At 41.7% G+C, this 24,832-nt stretch overlaps 1 protein-coding gene across 2 annotated transcripts in view; it reads right to left on the minus strand.

Moving 5' to 3' along the window:
• Positions 1-24,832, minus strand: part of Dsx (transcription factor doublesex) — a 129,527-nt gene that overhangs the window by 99,341 nt on the left and 5,354 nt on the right. For both annotated transcript variants that reach the window (XM_076811091.1, XM_076811093.1), the window contains exons 2-4: positions 18,775-19,194; positions 17,907-18,164; positions 16,547-16,787 (exon numbers count right to left, since the gene is read on the minus strand). In XM_076811091.1, coding sequence (XP_076667206.1) covers positions 16,547-16,787; positions 17,907-18,164; positions 18,775-18,903 — 628 coding nt within the window. In that variant the 5' untranslated portion in view covers positions 18,904-19,194. The remainder of the gene's footprint in view (positions 1-16,546; positions 16,788-17,906; positions 18,165-18,774; positions 19,195-24,832) is intronic.

The raw sequence follows: 24,832 nt of genomic DNA on the forward strand, positions 1-24,832 counted from the left end.
AAGGTCGTAAAATAGTTTCCGTTTAACTTAACGTCCCCCTTTTTCTCTGCTCGGTGCAACCAATCGTTCAGAATTTAAAGCTGGATCTCGATCCGTTCCAAGAACTCGTAAACAACATCCGTAGCCATGGAACGATCAATAAAATTATCGATAATACACGCTGAAATTTATGGTCCTGTAGCTTCTACGAGGGGCAGGGTTTAATCTTTCGAAACGTCGAGGTGTTGTTTGACACTGTTCAGACAGTGAACGATACTTGCTGTACCTACATATGTATAACCCTCCACGTGTTTCGCAACAGTGGTCTACCTTTTCAAAGCAGAAAAAAGTAACGGGCCCTTGTCAACCCTAGTTTAATTAGAATTCCGAGGTTTCCTACGGTTAAGTAACCAGCCTAAACCACAATGTGATGCGAATCCTAGATTTCATTGACACTAAAATTGCAATTGAAAGTAGAGAAAATCTTTGCATACCGATTCCCAGCTGAAGCAACGTATACTACCATGTAATAATAACTATTTATCGCTCCATCCAAGAAATCCACGTAGTACGAACGATTTCCATAGCTATATCGATCACTAACTACCTAACGCAATATCACTAGAGTTGCCACCATACGTCCCGTATTTCACTATTCCCGTGATCGTATTTCACTAGTACTCACAGAGTAAAATAAACCATTACCTACCCACTTTGTTCGTGTTTTATCTATTTAGCACTTAAATGTCTCGTATCAATGCTTGGCAATTATGGCAACCCTACGACCCGTTACACACTTGCGACCAGTTGCCGGCAACTTGGTCGTCGAGAGACCAGAAACCTTTGTTGTTTGCCGTGACCAAGTGTGTACAAACTCATTGGTCCCCGTGTACCTCGTGGTCGTCGGCAATTTGTCGCAAGTGCGTAACGGGGCTAAATATCACCCAACAGTGTTCTCCCAATGCTAGCGCTAAATGAGGTATAATTGGCAACATGTATCAGCGTCTGGAGGCCCCTTTACATCGTTCCCCAACCGAGACCAGATTCGAAATTAACCTTTTCAACATTCAGAGGAAAGCGGTTCAGCGGCGCTGGAAGCCACCCGCGCGTAAGGGGCTTTAAAGGGTACCTCTAACCGATGCTTACGTCCACCGCTTACAATGTTATTAAAACGCGAATACCCGAGTCGTGCGAGAGTGCATAGGTGCCCACCCAGCATCGATCGGCTTCCATCAAATAATTCACGCGCGACAGAACGCTTAACAATGAGTAACCGTACACCTTCACGACCGGATTAACGGTCTCGCGAAGCGAAAACCATGACGTCACGCGACGCATAGACCGACCCGTCGCGACGTACGCCGCGTCCCCGACACATACAGGCAGAAGGGGCCGAGTGAGGGACCATAAACACCCTCTCGAAGGAGGCTGCTCGGGATGCTGCGAAGATCGTTGCCCTCGCGGAGAGCACAGAGCGCAAGTAGAAGGCCGTAAAAGATTTTAAGGCTCTTTGGACACGCGATGCTGTGCTGGGGCAGCGGTTCGATGAAAATGAAGCGTCCTGTTTGGCCGCGAATTCCTCTGCAACGACTGCAGCCTGACGCGAGTCACTGAGCCGAGGGGGCATGGGAATGGCGGATGTAACGCGAACACGAAACAGTAAAGTCGAAAGAGATGGATTTTGCTTGCAATTCGATGGAATAAAGTCGCGAGGACTTTTGCTTCTCTGATGGGTATAAGGGTCTCTTGATGTATTAACTATTCGCGCGACCCGTGGCACGCTGGAAATTCGGAGCTTTGTAGGGCTATGGGAGGCTATTAATATATTTTTATAGAGAAAAGAACACCCTCGATCCTCTGGGCGCCAAATTGATGCGTGATAAGGAAGCTTGGAAATAATAAGCAGAGGGTAAAAATACGAAAACAGAGAAAGGCAAATGAATGGATAAATGAGGAACGTAGACACAGACGAAAGAATGAATGGAAACGGATGCAGGAAAGAATGGACAGAAGAGTTACGGACTTCTGCTTTATGTGCAAGCGTGGACCGTCATCACCGACGTCCGCAATAATATTTTATGACATTCTTGTAATAGTGGTAGGCTCCAAGCCAAGGAGATACGGCAGGGGGTGAAAGTGACAGATCATTTAACCCCGTTGCCTCGTAAAAGAGACTCGGCTTGAGTCACTAGACTGTGACCAAGTTTACTATCCATCCACGCTCGAGATGGGGCGACCGAAACCCCTGCGATCTACTGACAATTCGCCCTTCAAACTGATTCAGCTGCATCGCCAACAGTCCAAGAGATATCTGGATAGAAGTAGATTGATTCAAGGATTAAATGTCTTTCCTTCAAATGACGGGATAATTCTGGAAACGATGGTCGCAATGTAACCATTAGCAGGGTATAGACGGGGTTAATATTTGCGCGAATAAAAAATAGTCAGTTAACTGAATCATTCTTCGGCCACGAACGCATCTTTGTATTTGGAAATGATTGACGGCGAATTAGCTCAGCATACTCGCGACAATCGCTATGTACGATGTAATGGTACATTTTCTCCGTTTGTACAAAGGGAGTTACAGAATACAGACACGATAATTATCTACTTAAATTTCGCAGTTAATTCTCGATGCTTTAACCAATTTTCATTTATTTTTCGCCAGGCTGCGTGGTAGAACTGTAGATAGCTACTATTTTTAAACAATTTTTTAAACGATTTTATTCAGCTTCGATCCTCTATTTGTTTGTTTGTTTGTTTATATGTTTGTGTCTATGTATGGTTCAAATCTGGCAACTCAAATTTAAACCACTTCCAACTATCCAATTGTCTTGAAACTTTGCAGGCGTGCGTAGTTTGGATGACAAACAATATTTAAAAAAAAATTAACCCCTGGAGGGTGAAAAAATTACCCAGTCATCAATAAATATAACCCATAACCACAAATCCAAACGACTTGAAATCAGCCACTCGCGTTCTTTACGAAAACGACAAAAGGCCGCTGCGTCCGGGACGCTAGCCGCATCGCATGGAAATGTAAATCCACAAATATTAAAAACTAGAAAAAAAAATTATGTTGAACGATTTTATTAAAAATTGTAATAAAAACTAAAAAAAATGCACTAAAAATTAAAAAATATTTCTTTTCATGTACTTCAATTTTGATGGTGTTAATATCGTGCCCCACGCTTCTATTTAAAGCGATATTAACACCATCAAAATTGAAGTACAGAAAAGAATTATTTTTTAGTTTTTAGTGCATTTTAATATAGTTTTTACATTTCTAATAAAATCATTTAACATAAATTTTTTTGATTTATTTTTTATTTCACTTACAAGGTGAACAATGCTAAAATGTTAAACAACTTCGAATTGCCCCCGTGCAACGATTGCGCGATAATCCATGAATAGAACAACATCGGCTAGTTTCCCTCAGTCAGTGATACTCGCGGTTACCAGGATCGATCGTATATTTCCCACCACGGCATGTTCCGTTTAACACAGCTCTCAATACACCGATGGGAGTTATATATTATGTACTCTGTTGCCTCGTTTACACGTGCAACAACGGAAGGTGTATCTGTTCTGGGAACAGCCTTTTAACGCGGCGCCACTTTCATGCGATAAAGTACTTTCTTCACTGATTTCGTTGGAAAATGCACGGGGATTAAAAGTCACGTCCTCGTTACAAAAAACTTATAGAAAGCATTCAAGTAACCTAATTTTGGTAATTATTTACTTTAGCGATTCCTCGCCGATTTTGATGAAATTTGGATATATTGTAAAACTCCACATTTTGAACAACTTTTTCCTATTCATGTTACCACCACTCGGTCTTAATTTCCGAGATATTTGCGAAAAACTTCTGCTGATTTATTCCGACCAGAGATGGGCAAAAAATTATTTTAAATCAAAATTTGTGTACGAAATTTCTATTTAAAATAATTTTTTGCCCATCTCGGATTCCGACACAACCACTTTCCAACTTGTCCCGGATATTAGTATAGGTTGGGGTTAGAGTAGTGCGGGGGCGAGTAAAGCGTGGCAGCGAATCGATGTAAGTTTGCAGATTTCAACCAGAAAGCATAATTTTTTGCTAGGAAGAGGGTGCTTTCGAGAGCACCTATTGGATGTGTGGAGGCTCCCGTCAACACCCCGACTTACATCAGTTCGCCACCATGCTTTACGCGCCCCCTGCACTAATCTAGCCGAAACCAATACTAATACCCGCGACAAGTTGAAAACTGGAATGCGTTGTGCCAGAATAAGTCAACCGAAGCTTTTCGCAAATATCTCGGAAACAAAGGTTGGGCGGCGGTAACATGTATAGGAAAAAGTTGCTCAGAATGTGGAGCTTTACAACATATCCAAATTTCATCAAAATCGGTGAGGAATCGCTAAAGTAAATAATTACCCCAATTTTATTTTTCTTACGGTAGTGTGATAGAACACAGAAACTTACAAAGTTGTTTTAAAACAAAGAAAAAGCACGATGACTTTAAGGATTGATTTCAACCCTTCAGATTGAATTGCCGTAGGAAAGAAATTGCTCCTTCCACACTTCAGTATGCTCTACATTCGCACGAAGTTTCATTGAAAAGCAGATTTTTCGGATTGGGAACGCTTCCTTGACAGTTCTGTCTAATTAGAATAAAATGGAGCGATAATAGTCACTCCCCTCCCTAGGGAACGCACCGCTAGGGATCCCGCGTTCACGTCGCTCGGTAATCGCCCATTAATTTCCGCTCATCCATCACTGAATTACGAGCTCAATCGCGAAACCGTATTAAACAGTCAATCGTGTGTTCTTAAAGATAATCGAGGCGCGATCGGGATCGCGTTTCGCAAAATCGCTCGCCGCGATAGCACAGGTGAAGTAAGCGTATAATCAGCCGATGAACATCCATCAACGCAAATAGGGATCGATCGGCCGATCGATCCGTGGGCAGCTTGGACGAATTCCGTGAAAACGTCTTGCCACACACGCGCAACGCTGTCTAACGCGGTGCTCGTAGTAGTCACGCGCGATTAATTGCAGAACATCTCGTTCGATTAATTTAGAAGTTATGGAGGCTGTGGTAAGAAGTTGATAGAAACGTGGACCCGCGTCGAAGTTCTCTCGTGCTCCACGTGTATGCGCATTAGTAAACCACGCCAACCTCCGTGCACCATTCGTCGAGCGTGCAAGTCTCAGAACTGAGAACACTTAGGCTCTGACGATTTCCCAGTACGTTCGGTCAAATCGATCGATTCTACTGGCTGGGCACGCAATACCGAGGACAACGACGCTACGTGCTGCGACAGGTAGCGTAATGGAACGCTATGAATCGCGAAATACGCTGCTGTGACTCTTCCCAGTTATTTCGCCTATCAAACACTGTTGCCTATTAACGGTGAATCCTTTGCTGGGAGACGGGAAGAAGAGGAAAGAAGTTTGGAGAGTTTAAGAGAAACAGCAAGAAAATTACTGTTACTGATGAGAAGGAATTTAAGTGGAATGGTCTGGATGATTGCAATTAGTGCCAATTGATTTGCGGATAAATGGGTGGATGAGGTATCGTTGTGTCAGGCAAATCGCAAATACGAAAGTATATTTAAGTTCTACTCCAACAAATTCTGACCATCACTGGACATTCTTTTACATGCACTCATGCTCGCGCTTTTCAAATTACCTACCTATGTGATCTCTCACATGGAAGTTTAATTTAGGATTTCCCTCGCTTCGAGATTCAACGTGCAAGTGCCCACAACGTCAGTTTTGAAGTCCGTTCACATACATGCATACGAGTGCCACTTCTGAATGGAACTTGGAAGTGGGGTCGTGTGAGTCACGACAAATGAAAGGTGACACTAATTTATCAGAAAATCACGACACCTCGGGTAATTGATCCGCGTGCTTTCGTCAAACCACCCACAATGCTACTCGACCGTTGAAACGCAAACGATTAGTATTCAGTAGAATGTATTCGACCACACTACGTGACGGGCAAGGATAAGCGAGAAAATTCAAACTCTACCACGCTTAATATCGACCTGGTTTAGTTTTTTTAATCGCATTTAAGTAGTTGCAGTTATTCCTGGATATATTCCTCACCTGCCAGCTGTCGCACCTACATATTTGTCAGTCAGTGGCCAGAGATCTAGCCGAAGGAACATCGCTGATAAACACGATTACGGGCGATATTTTAACATCCTGACGGAGATTGCCAACCGATAGTGTCATTAATTATCTGTACTGAAGAATGGCGGAAAATGGCGGCCAGTAAATTGGGGAGGGAAGATGCAATAAAACTCGGTGGACTCAGCTGTTATATACCGAATTCCTGGGACAGTTTCGGCTAGGAGCTGAACTTTCTCTCCTTCGCGTGGAATAAAATCGGCCGAAACGGTAGCAAATAAATGTGACCGTAGTCGAAACATCCAACTCATCGCCGAGCACCGTCGACCGCCAGAAGAAAGTGTCCATCGAACATATGTACGTACCACAGGCATATAACGCAACACAATTTCCTCCACTCTTACGGTACGTTATACTAGTGCGATATTAACAAGGAATGTCAGGGCACAGGAAGGAGCTAGACACGTTCATTTCATACCTTTACACTCTACTTATATCCGCCTACCAGATGATGTATTTAATTCAAGTAAAAAGGGGACTACTTAGTTTACCAGGGGGCATCTGTTGTGCGATATTGTGTATGTTTTCTCAGCCAAAGTAAAGGAAACATGGAAGTACAAACAGGAAAGTGCTTTGTTTGGCTTCTGGGGCCATTATATTTAAATGGAAACAATTCCTAGGCCACTCGACATCCATTTTTTTAACACTTCGTGTGGAGAGATCTTTTCTGTAATTTTTAACCGCAAAACTGGAAACCTCATTTTTCATTATTATTTTGTAGCTGATATAGCTGTGTACATGAATTTGGTCAAGTGAACTGTATTTTTCGGAATTTACTGATTCGTTTTATGCGAAGGGGAATGGATTTTTTTATTAATAGAATAACTTTGTCAGAAGAATTTAGTAATCATTAATATATAGCATGCTAAGAGATCGATTCGGGGTACACACTCCGGCGCGTTCACCAATCCAGGTTCGATTAGTCTCAAGGATAAGCATAAAATGACAAAACAACAAAGTAGGTAAGAGCGTGCTGTTGTATGCGGTTAAACGATCCTTTCCCCGTTGGCTTTACACTTTCATGTTTTCGATTTAGAGATAATAAACATGCATACGTTAGAGGAAAAGGCATTAGCAAATAAGGCTACAGAAATGATTAATTGAAACAGTGCACAGAGGAAATTCGATTAACCAGGGTTCACTTTGCTGGGAAGCTCTATTACTCGATATGCTGTGTCAAAAACTCATGCGGAATGAAAAGATAATTAAAAAGGGGGTGGGATGCGTCGAACTAGATTTTTGCACGAAAGGTTTGCTAATGAAGAAAATCAAATTTTAGATGTCTTTCATAATAAACAACTCAGAAATACATTGGGCATTCAATATTTGCAAACATGTTTACTCGCAAATAAGATTTGTAATTCATGGAATTCTAAGCGAAGAGAATATTCTGTCTGACTGCTAAAGAATAGTGTGTCGCACCGACAGTCGTATGTAAATGTCGCTGTAAAGGCTGCATCGATCTCGACAACTCGTTGTACCAGAGTCGATGGAACACGAAACTCAAGCTGATCGAGTTCATCAAGCTCATCTTGTACTTCGATTCACTCTAGCGTGGGAGAATCGTCATCACCTACCCTGACCTAATCGCTAACTCATTACCTTCCAATTAGTATTCTTGTGCATAGAAAGGATCATGTAATATCGTTAGGTGATTAACGAAGCGTATCGTAATTGAGTAAATTAAAATTTTACGCGTTGGTTCTATATTTGTCAGGTGTAGGAATATTTAAAAAAAAAAAAAACAAGTATACGCAAACATTTTTCTGATGATAAAAAACGATAGAATGTAGTGGGATAAAGAAGAAGTTTAAATATGAAAGTATCAATTAAATTGTAATCTTTATTTATGTTACCCTGCTCCATATTATTATATATCCCTACTTTCAAGGTACTAAAAGAAAAATACGGTACCGTAAATAAAGAAAAATCTAATTTATTAATAATAGAACAATTATGTGAATAGTGTAGTGTGTAGCCCTATGTAGGAGACGCTAGAAAGAAAATTATGCTGACGCAAATGCGATACATGTTTTAAATTTTCTCTAAACAATACCTTAGAAACATGGACTTCAATTCAAAATCTAAATTCCCACAAGCAGAACCCTCCAGAAGATTTAAATTCCGGGTCGGCAAATGTTTAAGCATCTCACGGGGTACTAATGCGAAGACACATTCGACACTAAAAAGCTAATCGAGTAAACTCTATTTCCAGACGATAAAACCATCGTGAAAGCATAGCTGTTAAGCTACAAAGACTGATTTGCCAGGCAAGTGAAACGAGAGAAACAAGGTTCCCCAGGTCGATTTCCGGGTCCCGACCTACCCTCAGTTGCGTCTACTTCTACCGCGGCGCGCCACAGAAACTGTAACCCAAGAAAGTCGTAAATGCCACCCCGTAACGCCACGCGACCCCCGAAAAATAGTGTAACCAGCTGTATCGTGTAACAGGAGAGGTTAGCCACCCCATGTTTAGTCCCAAGCGCGTTGGGTCTATAAAAGGGTAACTGATGAGATTTTGTAAGTGGACTACGGGATCAGCGTGACTGTCATCGATTGCGGTAGCCGAGGGTGAGAAAAAGGAAAGCCGGCCAGGTCTTTGGAAGATTTACGAGTCGGAATTTCGAGAAGGTCCAAGTTACATGTGCCGCGGAGTCGTAAAAGGCTCGTGGATTTGTGGCGGCATAGAGAAATCCGTTTCGACCAGGCTACAAAACCGTTCCCTCTCGATTATCGTTCCCAGAACGATGATAGTTCCCTCTGGTGTAAACACGTGCCTTTCTTCAAGTTCCTACACGCGGAAGATCGCGGATTGCGCGCTCCTTCGCCGGGGCTTTAAGGCTGCTTTCCGCCCTTCGACACGCACCAGCCGAACCTTGCGCGCCGTAACTTCTTTTGGTGTTAACGATCGTATACGTAAATTCACGGTAAATTGCATCATTCTACTGTGCAACGATCGACAGAATCGCGTAATTGCAAGTTGTGCCGCGGCAAGAAGAAAAGCGCCCGCACAAGGGAGGAAGCACTAAAAGAAAGCACTAAATCTGTTCTGTTATCGCGCGTGCTATCTCTGTAAGGTCGTGCATGTTATCCGGGGGGGAATTAATATTTCTTGCCCGGGCTACCAGCGAGATCTCGCGCGATCAAGATTAATCTTTACTACCAATCAAACGCCTGCTGTTCGGTAAAAAGCGTGCTTTCGTTTTATTGAAAGAATAAACCTCGTCTTAGCTCCCTGTGAAACTCGTACGACCGCTTCTTTTAGCCCGTTGGACGCTTTTCTCTTGTAGGCTCACGCCGAATGTCTTTCCACGCACGCGTGCCGCCAATTACTCGGGGAATGAAAAAAACATATTATCCTCGTAATAAAACGCCGAACAAATGTAACATCGTTCTAAGCAAGTATAAACTGAGCCCCTGCCGCCCGTTCAGAAATGTTTATAGTTCGTGTATGAGGCATGGCGATCGTGAGTTTAAGAGTGGCTCTAGTAGAGTCGGTAAACCAGAAGTGTATTGTTTTATGGAAACTCGGGGGGGGTTCTACTTACTGGCTTTAATATTTATTTTCGAACGCACATATTGTTTTAGTCTATCTCGTATTTTATTCTTGTTGAAGTAACTACTGGAGCATATTTCTTGCGACCAAAATTGAAGTTCCCAACCCCTTCAGTTTTGCTTCTGAGACCTGTAGCTGTTTTCGTTAATTTATCACAGAAACTACGTACTCTTTCGTGGCAACCTACTTCTACTTTCCTATAAAATGATTGGAAAATTAAATGTAGAATTATCTTGGATACTTATCGAATCATTCATTTGTAAAACAGTATCTTCGCACGCTATAGAAGTAGTTTTTTCAGATTAATCGAGAAACTTCAATTAAAAAATAAATTAAGTCTAATGCAATAGTCTAAAACTTCGATTATACGCAAAGATTAATCTTGATACCTAGAGACGTTGCTCACAAATCAAATTCGCGTTAATTCTTGTATCTATCCATAAAAGGTGCTCGTCTTTAGACACTTATATTCTTACATATCCGGTGATGGTGCCACTTACCACTATCTTACTCATCTGTCTCATTACGCAGTTCGACAAAATTTGACTTTTTTCAGACTTATCACATTCAGTAGCCGTTTCTTATAGGTTTTCGTAAACTGAAACCGAATCCGCAAACCGTTTGTCGCCATCGCCCTCAGTTTTTGTGAAATTCGATTTTGAAAAAAAAAACTACAACTTTCAACTTTGAACATTTTTTGTGTCGGAACAGTGATAGTTATTCGGTTGCTTGTTCCGTCAAATTATTCTCAAAAACTGACGGTGATAGCGACGAACGGTTTGCGGATTCGGTTGCAGTGAACGAAAACCTATAAGAAACGACTATTATTACAAGTCCAGATGGCTGTCGAACTGTATTATTTAAACAAAATAAAAGAGATGCCGAAAGGATTTTGAGGCACCAAAAAGTAAACGACGCATTACTTCACAAACGAGTGATTGATAATTAAGTGGCGCATATGGCCAAGTAAAAATTACAGTCGCGGGTTCATTGTGCCCCAAAAACGTAGCGGCGACGGGTCTCAAAATTATGGTCGGTCACCATAATGTATCATTCAAACGAGAACACCAAAACGATCATGCGAAATATTACCTTTACGAAGCAGAGAAGGAAGGAGACGGAGCAGTTGTAAGGGCCACACGTCAGATGGTGGTGTCGCGCGGCCACGCACGCGGGATCCAAAATGGCGACGACGGAACATCCGTTACATAGGAGCTTACAGAAAACGTACGCAGAGGGAATGTACGGCGCGTTACGTTTCCCACCAGGCATGCCCGTTGTCGGCATAACACCAACCGACGTGTTATTAAAAGCCTTGTGCTCGATGCCTCGAAATGCAAGCTCGTAAAGACGAACTTTACAACCCCATATACTCCGCCATAATCACCCCCGAGGGGTTCACCAACGATTCCCTGCGTTCCCGCGCACTTCCGCCACAGGCAGACATCGCTCGCGGTTTGTCACTGGCCACGCCACTTTTCCATTACCCACCGATGACACAGAGACGCCCGTGCGTCGTCGTGTTAATTTCGTCATCGCGGGACCGTGGAAACGCGCCGGTTGTAAATCAATTAGTGAGTTTACGGCTCTTTATGCGAACGACTATCGTAAACCTCGGATGAGCCACGTCCCCGCGGCTAAAGATCGCGGAGCAACGGCAAATGCCACGGGGAAGTTCGTTATTAGCGATTATTAGATGCAGCTAAGTATTCAATCACTGCTTTTTTATTGGCGCAATGCAGCACCGTTTGGTGTGTGCCTAGCCTGCTGCGAAAATGTCTCAGTTGTCGCTTGACTAACGAGGTGGCCTGCCGAGGCACTGACATTTTCCCGTTTACAAACCGTTAGTGTGCTTTATAGGTTATCGATGGTTATCACTGTTGCTTTTATGTGCTCTTCTGGGTGAAATCAATTGCAGAGACGTGCGCGATGTGGTAAAATTATGGGACGCTTGGAACATATAGTCACAAAAGTATCCGCTCGCCCCACATGTGTAACATATTTTATTTATTCACGTGCTGTTAAATACAGAATTACGTACCCTTTTTGCACGATCTTTGCTACGTACAAGGGTAATGATACTGTTTAATTAACTGTACAATTTTTCAATTAACTGCACCCAATACAAAAGTACATTAAGTCGATTTGATGTGTAAAATATGTTACATGTAGGGTGGCGGATGCATGCCGATACGTTCACGTTCGCGAACACTGATTTTCACAGGTTATTGAATAATTTTAATGTCGATAAACTTTGCTACCGATTACAAGAAGTACACTTCGAGAGTTGGCTTCCAGTGGTCACTGATGAAACAATACCGAGGACTCGAAACTGTGCTGGACTTCGGAAGGATATCGATGTTTGTTTTGAAACTCGGTGCACGCAGAAAGTTTGGGGTAGAGACATAAGAAAGATGGGAGCGCCTGCCAATGGCAAGAGTTCATGCAGGTGGTCCTTGCCGTTTGCTTAGGAAATTTGAGTGATATAACAGCGTTCAAAATTGTATAGTGATGATAACTGATAAGAGTATGCAAATAGTTCTTCACAGAACAGAAATATATGAATTAAAGTTAACCCAACTAGCCAAGCATTTCTTCAATTTCGAAAACACTGCTTCAAACTATTAATAAGATAGGAAAGACTTCCCCTGTCTCTCATAACAAAGAATCTCCACCTTGCATCCCATACGCCATTTTAGATCATCTTATACACGTCTTCCGTTCCCCCATTCATTTCTATCTCGAGCACACTATTCGATTCTCTGATCTCATCAGATTTCCCCTTAGTAAGGTAAAGAGGTTTGTGTTTCCATTGAAGCATAGGAGAAACCAGTGGCAAAATGTATTCCACGCGTTTAGGAAAAATCGCTCACGATTCCCTTTCATTATTTCGTGTCTTTGTCAGACCATGTGAGAAGAGAAGTGTGGTCTAAATGCTAGCAGCCCCAGCGTTGACTGCTCTCAACCCTAACGCAAGAACTTTCGTCTTCGCGGATGAACGAGCATCCCCGTGACAAAGGGAAACGATTCGATTATAAGTGTACAGCCTTTAGTCCTTTTCGTTTGCGATCGTAAAATGTGTCGCCATCGTTTGCGAGCAGTCTCGTGTGGGACATTGTGACAGGGTACGCTGGCAAAGTGTTGGACTGAAGGGAGCGCGCGTCAATACAACTTTTAGTGGTCGGGCTGCAGCGGGGCGCGCAGTCTTCGGCCTTCTTCGGAACAGTTTACGTCCGTGAACAAACTATTTCATTCGAAAGCGAGCAAAATAACGATAACTTTTAAAAACGAGCCGGATCGTAAAAGCAAGAACGAGCTCCTAGGTTTCGGCTTTGGTTATAAGTTCGTATTATATTAGCCTGGTTCGAACGACTGGCCAGCCAATAGGGACGCTCGTAAAACCAGGGTTAACATTCGGTCGGGTTGTCAAGTGAAAGAGTGGCTTGAATTTCGTTAGGATCACTACGAACGACGTTATAAGTACGCTCTCGCTTGGTTATTTCGAGCGCTAAAATATTTTCGATTATAAAATCAATAGAGCAGCTATGATTCTAAACCTCCCTGAACTAATATTTAAAAAAAAATTAAAATTATACGTTATAAAGTCCGCAACATTCCTGGACGTGTGTTCGCTTCTACTATAAACTGTATAGTATTCGAACTATTATTAAGCCTACCTAAAGTTTATTTCCAAACTATCTTACACCTTGTATGACAATGAATTGCCTCTATTCCGAGTGTCTAAAATCGAAAGTGGATTTCAGAAACAGTGAAGTAAAATAGTCGATGTAATACACGTATTTGAAAAAAAAAAGAATCAGGAAGACTGAAGAATTTGTCGTGACGAATATTTCACACGATGAGATAAACCAGTGGCTGTATCAACCTAATTTCGCGATCTGTAATCCTGCTCATTTCCAAGGCGCAGTTGTACAGGTCCCTCTTGGTGAAACTCGTTCCCGATTCCAAGCAAGATAATGTTCCCCCTTCGGGAACTTCGTTTTACGCCCGGTACCATCGATATGGCGTCGGTCGAAGTCGTAAATCGCGTAAATTATAGGTAACAGTTACCGAACGTTCGATCCGAGAAACTCGACGGACAATGCTCGAATTGTCCTCGCAGGAGAATAACGATCTCTCATTAACTGAACTTCGTACATTTTGCATGGCAACTGCAAGCGATATAACGGCTTGTGTGAACGTACACTGTCTTGATAATAGTCTTTCGATAGGAGTCACTGAATACTGGCCTCTGTCCTTAGCCATTACGCGGCAAGGGTGGTCCCCTTATCTGCCAATTTAAGTATCTCCTATAATTATTTGCTCTACTGGATAATTTAGCCTGCATACTAAGGCTGCAAGTGAATTGCATGGAAAGAACAAGGATCGCGTGATTTCGGTCATTCGACAGCATAAGAATGTGCTGCAGGAAGGTATTGCAGAGTTTTCGGCAAAGGTGTTTGGGAAAAATACATAGGACAACATGAAATATACAATAGAGTTATTGGTAAATATAATATTTATGATATAGCTTCTGCTCTCGCCGAGGATATCGAAGTAAGGCGAAAGTAAGTAAGACCGAAGAAGGGACAGAGCAACTTCGGAAACACAGATACGGTAAACGAAATTCAAGCATAAGATATAATGATTGGCTTAACCTATCGGTTGCCTTCTTTCCACCCGCTGCCTCAACGTGAATTTGAATTATTAAACAAGGATTTCGAATACCTACGTCTGATAGGTAAGACATCGAATGAAGGTACAGTCGAGCGGCTAACGGGTACGCGCGCGCAATTAGCAGTAATTTAAGCAGCCTAGAAAGTCTCGTTCACGTAGAATTTTGAAATAACACTGCGTCAAATTTCTGGTGAAATAGAACACGATAGTGTGGCTTGGTTTTCGCGGAGTGAGGGACGACGATTCGTTAATCTCGTGATACCGTAAGTTAAGACAAACCATCGTACCGTTACGGAATTGCCTCGAAGACTGCGGAGTACCGGAATGCATAGATCAGAGAACTCTGTTAAGTGCTAGCTCGCACCTCGGGCGCAGAATTCTCGGCTATCAGGTTCTATCTCAATGGAAGATAAATAATAGCTATGCTTACAATGAAATCACGGCCTCGGTATAGCCGGTATCACTCCTACAATTTTAACTATAAGGATAATTAATGAACGAGCTGAATCGCTAATTAAGTCACGCTGCTGTACTTTTCTATACAGATGGACAGACGGACTCACGGACTAGATTACATGCTTCAGAATTCCGATTGGTCGTACTTGAGCGTTACAATATTACGTTCACTCTGTTTCATTACTTCTCGAGATCTCTAATTGCAAGTTATCTCGATCAGGGTAGCCTCACGTAGGATTTGAAATGAAGCAGTATTTTTAAAAAGGATGCATAATTTAGTGACGCTCGAGGGTTAAGGACCTCGTACATTGTACGATAGAGGAAATTATAATTTTATATAATTCCTAGATAATTTATCTAATATTGTCCACCAACTAATTCAGATCAACGAGGATATGCTACAGTGCACCTAGTTGGATCGCAAATCTTTAAATATTTATAACCAGTTACTTAATGGATTCCACAGACTGCTTTTAAACTCACAAAACGTTTCCAAACCTGAAGCCTCTGATTTTTATTTGCACAAGTAAATATAATCATCCGAATTAACCCTTGTTCGACCAGAATTTTGCATTAGATGCCTATCTTGTCATAATCTAAAATTCTCGTCTTCTTCAAAAGGTAATAACAATAATAAGTGACACGTGTAACATTTAGGGTGCATCCGTCAGGCGAGCGATGAACACGTTAACTGGTACACTATTTTACGCGAGAATCAATGTAAAATAGATATTTATTACGAAAAGTGAGAAGAATGCCAAACGAATGTAAAACGAACGTTCCACTACATTTGTTTGCATTATTAAGTTCGAAAGTAGCACGTCCTTTCGCAAAAGTGGAGGGTGATGCTGCTGCTCGCACAGAGGGGTAGGTTTCGTAGGCGAGACAGTAGGGGTGGCCTACCCAGGCCAGAAATCGAAACAAGCAACAGGTAGGCAATCTCGGTTTTCAAGGGGTACATGTATATGAGTTACATGTAAATATTCATCAAGAAGCAGGTGCAGCTGCACCGGTATGCGATGGGCGATGAGTATGCATATTAAGTAGGCGGCGATTCAATGTCGCGCGCATCACGCTAATGGGCGCGTTTAATTTTTATTGGCAAGTTATATTTTGTGAGCGCGGGAAACGCGAATGCACGATAATCGAACCACAATGCAAATTCGACGCCATAACGATGGAAAAGTCGAACGAAGTAATAATTAAATGAACGGCCTTTGGAAATTATGGACATCCTGTTTTATGCTCCACCGTAAAAACTTACAATGTTTGAAAAAATTTACGAATAAATTCTATATTGTGCCATTCAATTAACGGCTTATCTCGCTCACGTACTATATTAATTTTGTATTGGTCGTTAGATATATTTAATAGAATAATTTAGCGTCTCAAGGAAAGAGAGTGGTGAATATCAAAATTTAAATCAACGGTCTACATTGATTTCATTAAAATTCATAGCAATATTAGAATTAATATCCATATACGTAATCCGCTGGACTAAACAAAGCATTAATGTCGAAATTACTCTGCTAAATTCTTCCCTATTCTGGTTTGCCAATGGACTGTTCGATTAAGATAGAGTGCAAACGATTAAAAGAACGTTAAATAACATATATATAAACAACATTCCAATGGGACATTCCAATTTCCGTAGGCAAACAAATAAAAGATGGAACATTACAGTTGCGAACACTTACCGGTCGGCGACTGCGGCAAATGGGTCATCGAGTTAGTGTGGGGGTGCAACAAGGGTATTTTTCTGAAAGGGGGAAGAATACTGACGATACCGCTGAAGTTATTGGGCATACCGTTGCTGTCGTGATTGCTGATAGGCGAGCCGCTGCTACTACCCTTGTAGCTACCCTCGAGACTTCTGGCCGGCTGAGGAACTGAGGAAAGTCGATCACCTTCCCCCTCAAACGGCGGTGGATCCACCTGCTACGAAAGAATCAATTACGATCGACGACTTGCGAAATAAAGGGCTCATTTAGAATTATCGCGGCTGCGAGCCGCACAGGGAACACAGCGGTAATTTGCCTCGCATTACGTGCAGCTCAACCCGGCGTTAAAAGCACGGGGTAGACGAAATAAAAATCGAAACAAATCAACGCTTCGACCGCTCGAAATCAATAATGCACCAGCTAATGGAACGATTTATTCCAGGGGAACACGCGTCTCACACGCTCTATACATAGGGTTGCCATAATTGCCAAGCATTGATACGGGACGTTTAAGTGCTATATAAATAAAACATGAAAAAGTGGGTAGGTAATGGTTTATCTTACTCTGTAAGTACTAATGAAATGCGGGACGTATGGCAATCCTATCGATACACCATTTGTCAAATCTACAAGCGTGAATTTATGCGTCGATAGCTACTGGGCAGAAGTCGTCGAGGCAAGGTAGAATTGGCGAGACGTAAGATTTCTGTACGGTAATTTGAAATAAAGTCCGGGTTCTTAGATGTTTTTTTTTTTTGACATGCAACCCCTTTCGTTCTCTGTACTAAATCTTTCTGAATCATTTTTTCTCGTAGACCATGTTGGCACGGTTTAGGTAGAAAATACAAACATACTCTGTGCCTATATATTTCGCGTACATTCAGCAATATATTACAGAAAAATTGCGATGCTGTGCAATGAAAATAATACAGTAAGTTACAAATGTTATGTAAAAGTTTAACAAAGCCCTTTGAGAATAGCCTGGGGTCCTCTGTAACTCTGCATGGCACGTGTAAAAACCTCCCACAATTTTCCCATACCCATGAACAAGTCAGCCGAAACACTCAAACGATTAGTATAAGCTCGAATTCATACATTGCGTATATTACAAAATGATTCCAACTGTAAGAACCTAAAACTGCAGAACCCCTGACTAATGATCAACTAATACTCGATATCCACTAACATTCAGGAAGAACCAGGCAAATGGAAATACCTATCGGGGGGTAATTATCAGCAACTTCGCCAAGAGTTGCAATGATAACAGCGACTCGCAGCCGCTGGGCGTACCAGGGTTCGGAAAAAGGATCCCAAAGGAATAAAGAAGGACTATAACCTCTTCCGGCTTCCTGACTCTGACCTCGTCCTGGATCATTGCTCTTCTCATCGCCGTCTGGTTGGCCATCACTTTTTGCCGTTCCGCGGTGAGCTTACACTTCGGGCAGACGCAACCACGGAACTTGCAGTACCTTTTGTGGCCCTTGAGGGGGATCTTCAAGCCGTGGTTTCCACACCGCGCGCAATTCGGCGGAGTGCGCGGCGGCCCCTCCGAGGACGAGTTCTTTTTCGTCTGTTGCGTGCGTACTCTTACCACCTGCGTAACAAACATATTTAAATCGTGCTTAAAATCACATCTTAAGACTTCATCCTCGAATCCGGATAATAAACTCGTAAGGTCAGCAGACGTCGCAGAACTCCGACCTTTTAGCCGTTGTAAATTTCAAGCTTTACCCCTTATGAACGAAATTTCTTTGCACTCACCAAATGTTCCCAACGTCTAAGGACTTTATGAGTTTACTACCCGCGCGTGCCCCGGAAACGTCCCGCTGACCGTGAAAATGCAAGGGCTAGTGGTTAGGTTCTTTCGCTCTGGAGAGTGTCCGCTGTGACTTATAGGCGGTCACTCGTTGTCATCCCCGTTTTTTCTCCAACTCACCAATAGTACCGACCGATTTCAACCCACCCAATAAGCAACAAGTTTATTTTCTCCACCGACTCTGTTTACTCCTACACCGAAAAGATTTTATCAAGGATTGTACGAAGCGGGTTGTTTAGTTCTGTTCGAACACCCAGCAACTAACCACCCCGTTTAGACGTAATAGTTTGTTTCTTTTTTGTATTTGTTTGCAGTGTAAGATATATATTATTATTATAAAAAAAATTAATTAAGACTTTCTACCCTACAATCAATGAACCGGTCTTACATCAGTATGCCGTAAGACATCCGGACGTGTAGTGTCGTGATCGCCAGCAACGGGAGTTACACCCATTAATGGGATCAAATCCGGATACACCATCCTTGCAGTCGAAGGAGCCTCGTCCCCGTTTTCCATGCTTCCGTATCGATGGTCCAACGCGCTACCACGAAACGATTGTCCGGGGAGTCGGTTACGACAGTAAATAGTCTTTCTCCTCACAGCACGCAAGCGTCCCCGGCGATCCAAGGCCTTTTCATCGTTACCGAGTACAACTTCGAGAAATGTGTCCGGAGGGGCAGATCCTTGGCGGGTTGCCTTTATCCTTCCACCATATGATTGTCGAATCCTGGCAAGTCACGTGGCTTCTTCCGATGCGCGGGGCCTATTCCGGGCATCACTGCCCCATCGTGCGCCGGGCTTTACACTCTGGAACACAAGAGTCGACGAGAAGGGTTAGTTTGCGGGAGTGGTAATAGAAACTTGGAGTGTTGGACGAAGCTTGATTATACGATGCGAAATACGAAATGTAGTGGTTAGAACAGTTAGGGAATGACAGCTCTGGTAGATAATGGAGGAATAACAGGATATTAAGAATGAAATACTGTCTTTCAAAGACTGTATTACCAAGAAGCTTGTGGTGCAATTTAGGGAAAAGCTATTTATTAGTTGAAACCTAGTGGAAATTCTAGGATATGATAGCTGTGAGAAGCTTTGATAATTATAAATATGATGTTTCGTTGGATGTAAGTGACATAATATTGCGGATAGACGTCACTCATCATTGCGAGGACACATTCTGCTGTGTCATTCAATTTGACTTTTTATTCAAATGGTAATTATGCAGAATAGGTGTTTCCTCACCGATTTCAATGGTTTTTGGATATGTTGTAAAACTCAACATTCTGAACAACTTATTCCTACGCGTGTTACCGCCACACGACCTTCGTTTTCAGGATATTTCCGAAAAACTTCTGTTGATTTATTCCGACGCAACGCATTGTCGCATTACACTTCCTAATTGTCCCGGGTATTAGTATTGGTTGCGGATAGATGAACACAGGGGGGGGGGGGGCGCCCGCGAGCGCATAAAGCATGGTAGCGAACCGATATGAATTTGGAGATTTGAGCGAGAAACTTGCGGATGCCTGTCAACACCCGGACTCCGTTCGGCAGTGCCGACGCAGCCGGATATTAGGATACTGAAACAATTTTTTTGCTAGGAAGAGGGTGCCTTCGAGAGCACCTGTTGAGTGTGTGGGAACTCCTTTCAACACCCCGACTCACATCGGTTCGCTAGCGTGCTTTACGCGCCCCCCGCACTAATCTAGCCCCGACCAATACTAATACCCGGGACAAGTTGGAAAGTGGAATGCGTTGCGTCGGAATAAGTCAAAAGAAGTTTTTCGCAAATAGGTATCTCGGAAACGAAGGCCAGCTTCGTCATTTGTTTTGTCCCATGCTGGCGCATACTCTGCCACGGACGCGTAGGTACTGTGGATACGTATACGGCAGAATACATTATAGTAGTAACAGCAGCTTTTCGCGAATACCTCGGAAACAAAGGTCGAGCGGCGGTAACATGTATAGGAAAAAGTTATTCAGAATCATGTCCCCGACAATATATTTCAAGGTCGTCAAAATCGACGAGGTAACACCTGTTCTGGATAATTACCCTTCAAAATTATATCATGAAGATGTACAGTGTCATTTGGACCTATCTAGAAGATATAGTATCACATCGACTCTGAATATAGTTTTGCTTGTATAATGTCAACAGGCATGTGACATCAACATTGAATACGGAATGAGAACTAGGATTACGAAAATTACATTTACCACACATGGTCGATATGATGATAGATCATTCGAATTACGAATGAATTTACATACGATGACTTACAATTTTAAACGAAACTCAGGGCTTCCGCAAAAGTCCACCGCGCAATTGCCTTGTGTCGTTATTTCTAAAGCAAATATCGGATTTTATATCTTGAACTCCGAAAATTAAACAACAGATTTTTCAAATATTATATAGCTACACATTCCTACCAAATAATAAACTCATCTGAGTAATTCTGCTTCTGCAATTAATTATTAAACCCCTACAGAAGTACTTACTATTTTCACAATTAGATTACCATTAAAACTACCATTATTATACACAAAAACTCGCGCAATATTGAAAAAACTACAATATTAACTTCAATCTTCAAATGAGAACGATTAACCACTCTTTTTTTATTTAACTTACCGCTTCTAGGCTAAACAAAGCAATTCAACATAGAAGCCGCGTTCCCGAAAGCGAAGAACCCATAATATGTAGTAATAATTGCCGTCCAACGTTTGATGCAGCGTCGAAACAATGTTGATATGACGTGTTTTCAGCGAATGCTAAGTGGTACAATTAGTTCGCGTTCACGGCTGGATTTACACAAATAGGGGAGTGATATTGGTAATGGCGCACGGCCGCTTAATCGGCGCAATCTCGTTCAATCCACACCGCGATATTTGTATGTGAAATTCATTCATCAAACTGCTGCTGTCGGATTGCATTAGATCTACAGAAGAGCTATTCAGTTAGTGACCGCGGGGCCACATTCAGTTATGATCTTATCGACTGAACTGCGAAACGAGATCATGGTATATATCGAGAGATATTTTTCAACAGATCCAAGTGCATTACACAAAATAATTAGACGTCTTTATTCCTCAGTGAAGTATTCACGTTAGACGTTTAACAATAATACTGCTACATACAATGCATATCTTTTTTTTTTTAAATTTGTGTTCTATTTAATTATGCTAAATAATATGCATGGATCGGAATACAAGTTTTGTGAATTTCGGAAGAGTAATACTGCGGATCGCAAAGAAGTAGGAATCAGTTCCCTAGCCCCACTGATGATCAATTAAATTAAATAATTTGTGTAGTTATTTTTCAGAAAATAATCTGAATTGAAATAAAACAGGCTGACTGATTTATTAATAGAGCTGTCTAGAAACGTGGCTGCTTAATTATACGTGGAATGAAAAGAAAGATTTCGACAGAGTGATATTAAAGTCTTAAAACAAAGAAACTTCGAAGTGACGTAAATCAATCACTGCTTATAGCTTTGGTTCTTTCTCCCTGCTATTTATTGAGCATTTTTTTAAATCTAACAAACACGATGGAATCTAGTAATTTTCTAGCAGACGCAAAGTCCTTTAGCCTAACGCATTAATTCCTCGAAATAACAATGTAAACAGCATGCTGATTGATGAGTCCCAATATAAGAAAATCCGAAGTAACGCTAAAACCGAATTTTCTTTTGAAACAAAATTAAAGAGTCCTCGTAGAAAACACCCAGTGTCAAAAATCAAATTCTATACTATATAGTATTACCATTGACACGTATTTTTCGATAAAATTGTTTCCTTTAATATTGGCACTTACAATGTTTTCTACAAGAACTCTTCGATTTAGGATTTTCTACACGAACAGATGGCTTTTAAAGACAATAGTTCGTGAAACTCAACCAATTTTTCATGCTCTCAAATTCTTTCACACCCTATCCGAAGCAAAACCAAGTCGCTCTAAAAACTGTTCGTGTTGCGTGTCCAATGTAATCGATGCCCAGTGCACCGACAAAAACAGTACCTTCTCCAAGTAAGTGATTCATGGAAAATCGATGTAACCTCACCTTTACAATTTATACTTTCGTGTAAACCGTGTGGGAATCGATTTCGGAACAGCGAGCACCGAGAATCGGCTCCGAGGTATCGTTCCAACAATCGCAAACTACATGAAGAAGGTGCACCTGCCTAGGCACGTTTAATCAAGTCCATACAAATAAGCGTACGTGTACTTACATTATTAAAATTAATTACTATTCCTTCATTAGACACGCAGGGGCCCGTAATTATAACCCCAACGTAGTCTTAACGCATCCTAAATATGTATCTAATGACTGATCACGTAGTTTACTGCTATTGCAATGCTGTTTTTGTATCAATTTTACGGATCTCGTTTGATCGAAGTCTATCGCCTCAGATTTCTTCTGGCGATCTATCAAGGGAAAACGAATTGAACCGAAAAGTGAAGAGGGAGATGCAAAATGGACCCCATCTAGCTAGAACCGAGCCGAATGGTTGCATAATTAAAAGAAACCTGTCGACAGAATTTGTAACCGGTTGCTAGGAAAGCAGGGGCAGTAATTCAAGAGAATTCGGTAGGAAATTAAATTAGCACTAAAGTCGTCCTATTAAACAAAAGTGTTACTAAGTATAGAATAAACCACTGTGAGCAGGACAGGATCTGAGTTGAAATCTGAGATCTTCCTGCATGTTAAACGCAGGCCTCACAGCCCTTGTATCCCCGATGCGAGAAGGAGATAAGCTGGTATCCTTAGATCGTAGGCAACTTTTGTTGTTCTATGTATTTACAAAGCAGCAGTTTCAAAGTTGGCTACCACGAGTTGATCTATCGTGCGATAATTCCAGCGGAAAACTCAGGGAAAGGCACGACAGCGCCACCATTACGCTTGCGCTGCTCCGAATCGTTAGAGATCTCTGACGAGTGACGTGATATCAGATCCTGGGGAACGAACCGAATATATCTAACTGCCTAACGCGTTTACAGAAACATTTAGTCCCGTGGTACAAGTAGCAGTCGAGATATCGATTCTCCCTATCTGATCAGATGGATCATCTACATATATTTTTATAATATCTATAAAAATAGGCGACTCCTTGGAAAAGAAAGGTGAAAAAATGGAACATAAAGTGTTGCGATACGAATCGTAATTTTTCGAAAGGGCTGATTTTGAATTATTTTTTTAAATATCCTTTGGCCTATGTTTCTGCAGGGTAGGTACATAATAGAGCGATGTTAATAGCTGTACATTTTTATATAGGTTGTAGAAAATATAACAAAACTTGGAGAAACTTCAATGGATCTATGGAAAATGTCAGGAATACTGAAATAAATTGTAGGCGAAACACAAATTCATATAAATCAGATAGAAAGTGCCATGTCAACTTAAATCACGTTTTGTCCAACTAATTCAACGTAATATTTATTAAGCATCTAAATCCTGTCATATCAACAAAATAGTATTCTATGTATAATAGTATTAGCAACTACTTATACATATATGTCGAAGTATTGCGGCGCCCGAGTCCCAAGTGGAAGTTTTTCTCGATAGTGACCTTTGAATATAAATAATACCCACTATAAAAATCCTTATCGTCGACTGAATCGCGCTTTAAAAAACGCTGCGTGATAGCTTATCGCGCTATGAACAAAGTAACAAAACGCGGGCTAGTCACGGCTTACGAGATGTATGGATCAATAACTACTTGCAGCTCGCATACAGGAAAGTCGAAACCTAGTTACACCTATGCATATTTAATATGTCAAAATGACAATTCACTGACTTCGGTTAACCTGTGAATTGCATTATGGAAGTTTACAGAATCCTTACGAACGTCATGGCTACATTCAGAGCTGGTATTCCGCATAATTAGTATTTAATCAATAGTTTTGCATAAATACTCGTTTCTCTTTACTAATGTAATTGCCCACAACTTCAGCCAAAGAAAACCTGGCGTCCGCATCGAAATAATATTCAAACACATCGCATGCTTGAAAAATAGACGAACAATATTTCTCTGCTTGACGCAATTCAAACATATTCCTTTTTAATCTTTCCTGCGCTCATTTGCACATTTAAACGCTATGCCCCAGAATCGCGCAGAGAAATGAAAACGTTGCTTTATGTACGGAATAATAATGCCGAGAAGCGAGGCGCACGCCGTTGGAGCTACTTCACAAGTGAAGCATAGCTTCGTTGTGCTTAGTATATCCCACTTTGATTTTCAAACGCGATTTCCAGAAACGCGCATCGCAACGGAAACCCGATTTTACACCCGATATAACGCACGGACAAATCGCGAGGGACTCGTTGGCAATTCGCATCGACTGTTTCGAGGTTCGCCACTCGATTTTATTGCAGCTCGTGTCTGCATACGTTTCTTTCGCCCGTTTTTACTTTTTCAATGGTCCGCGCTCGAAGCAAACTTTTTA

This window comes from Andrena cerasifolii, chromosome 4 (assembly GCF_050908995.1).
Source record: "Andrena cerasifolii isolate SP2316 chromosome 4, iyAndCera1_principal, whole genome shotgun sequence".
Taxonomy (NCBI): domain Eukaryota; kingdom Metazoa; phylum Arthropoda; class Insecta; order Hymenoptera; family Andrenidae; genus Andrena; species Andrena cerasifolii.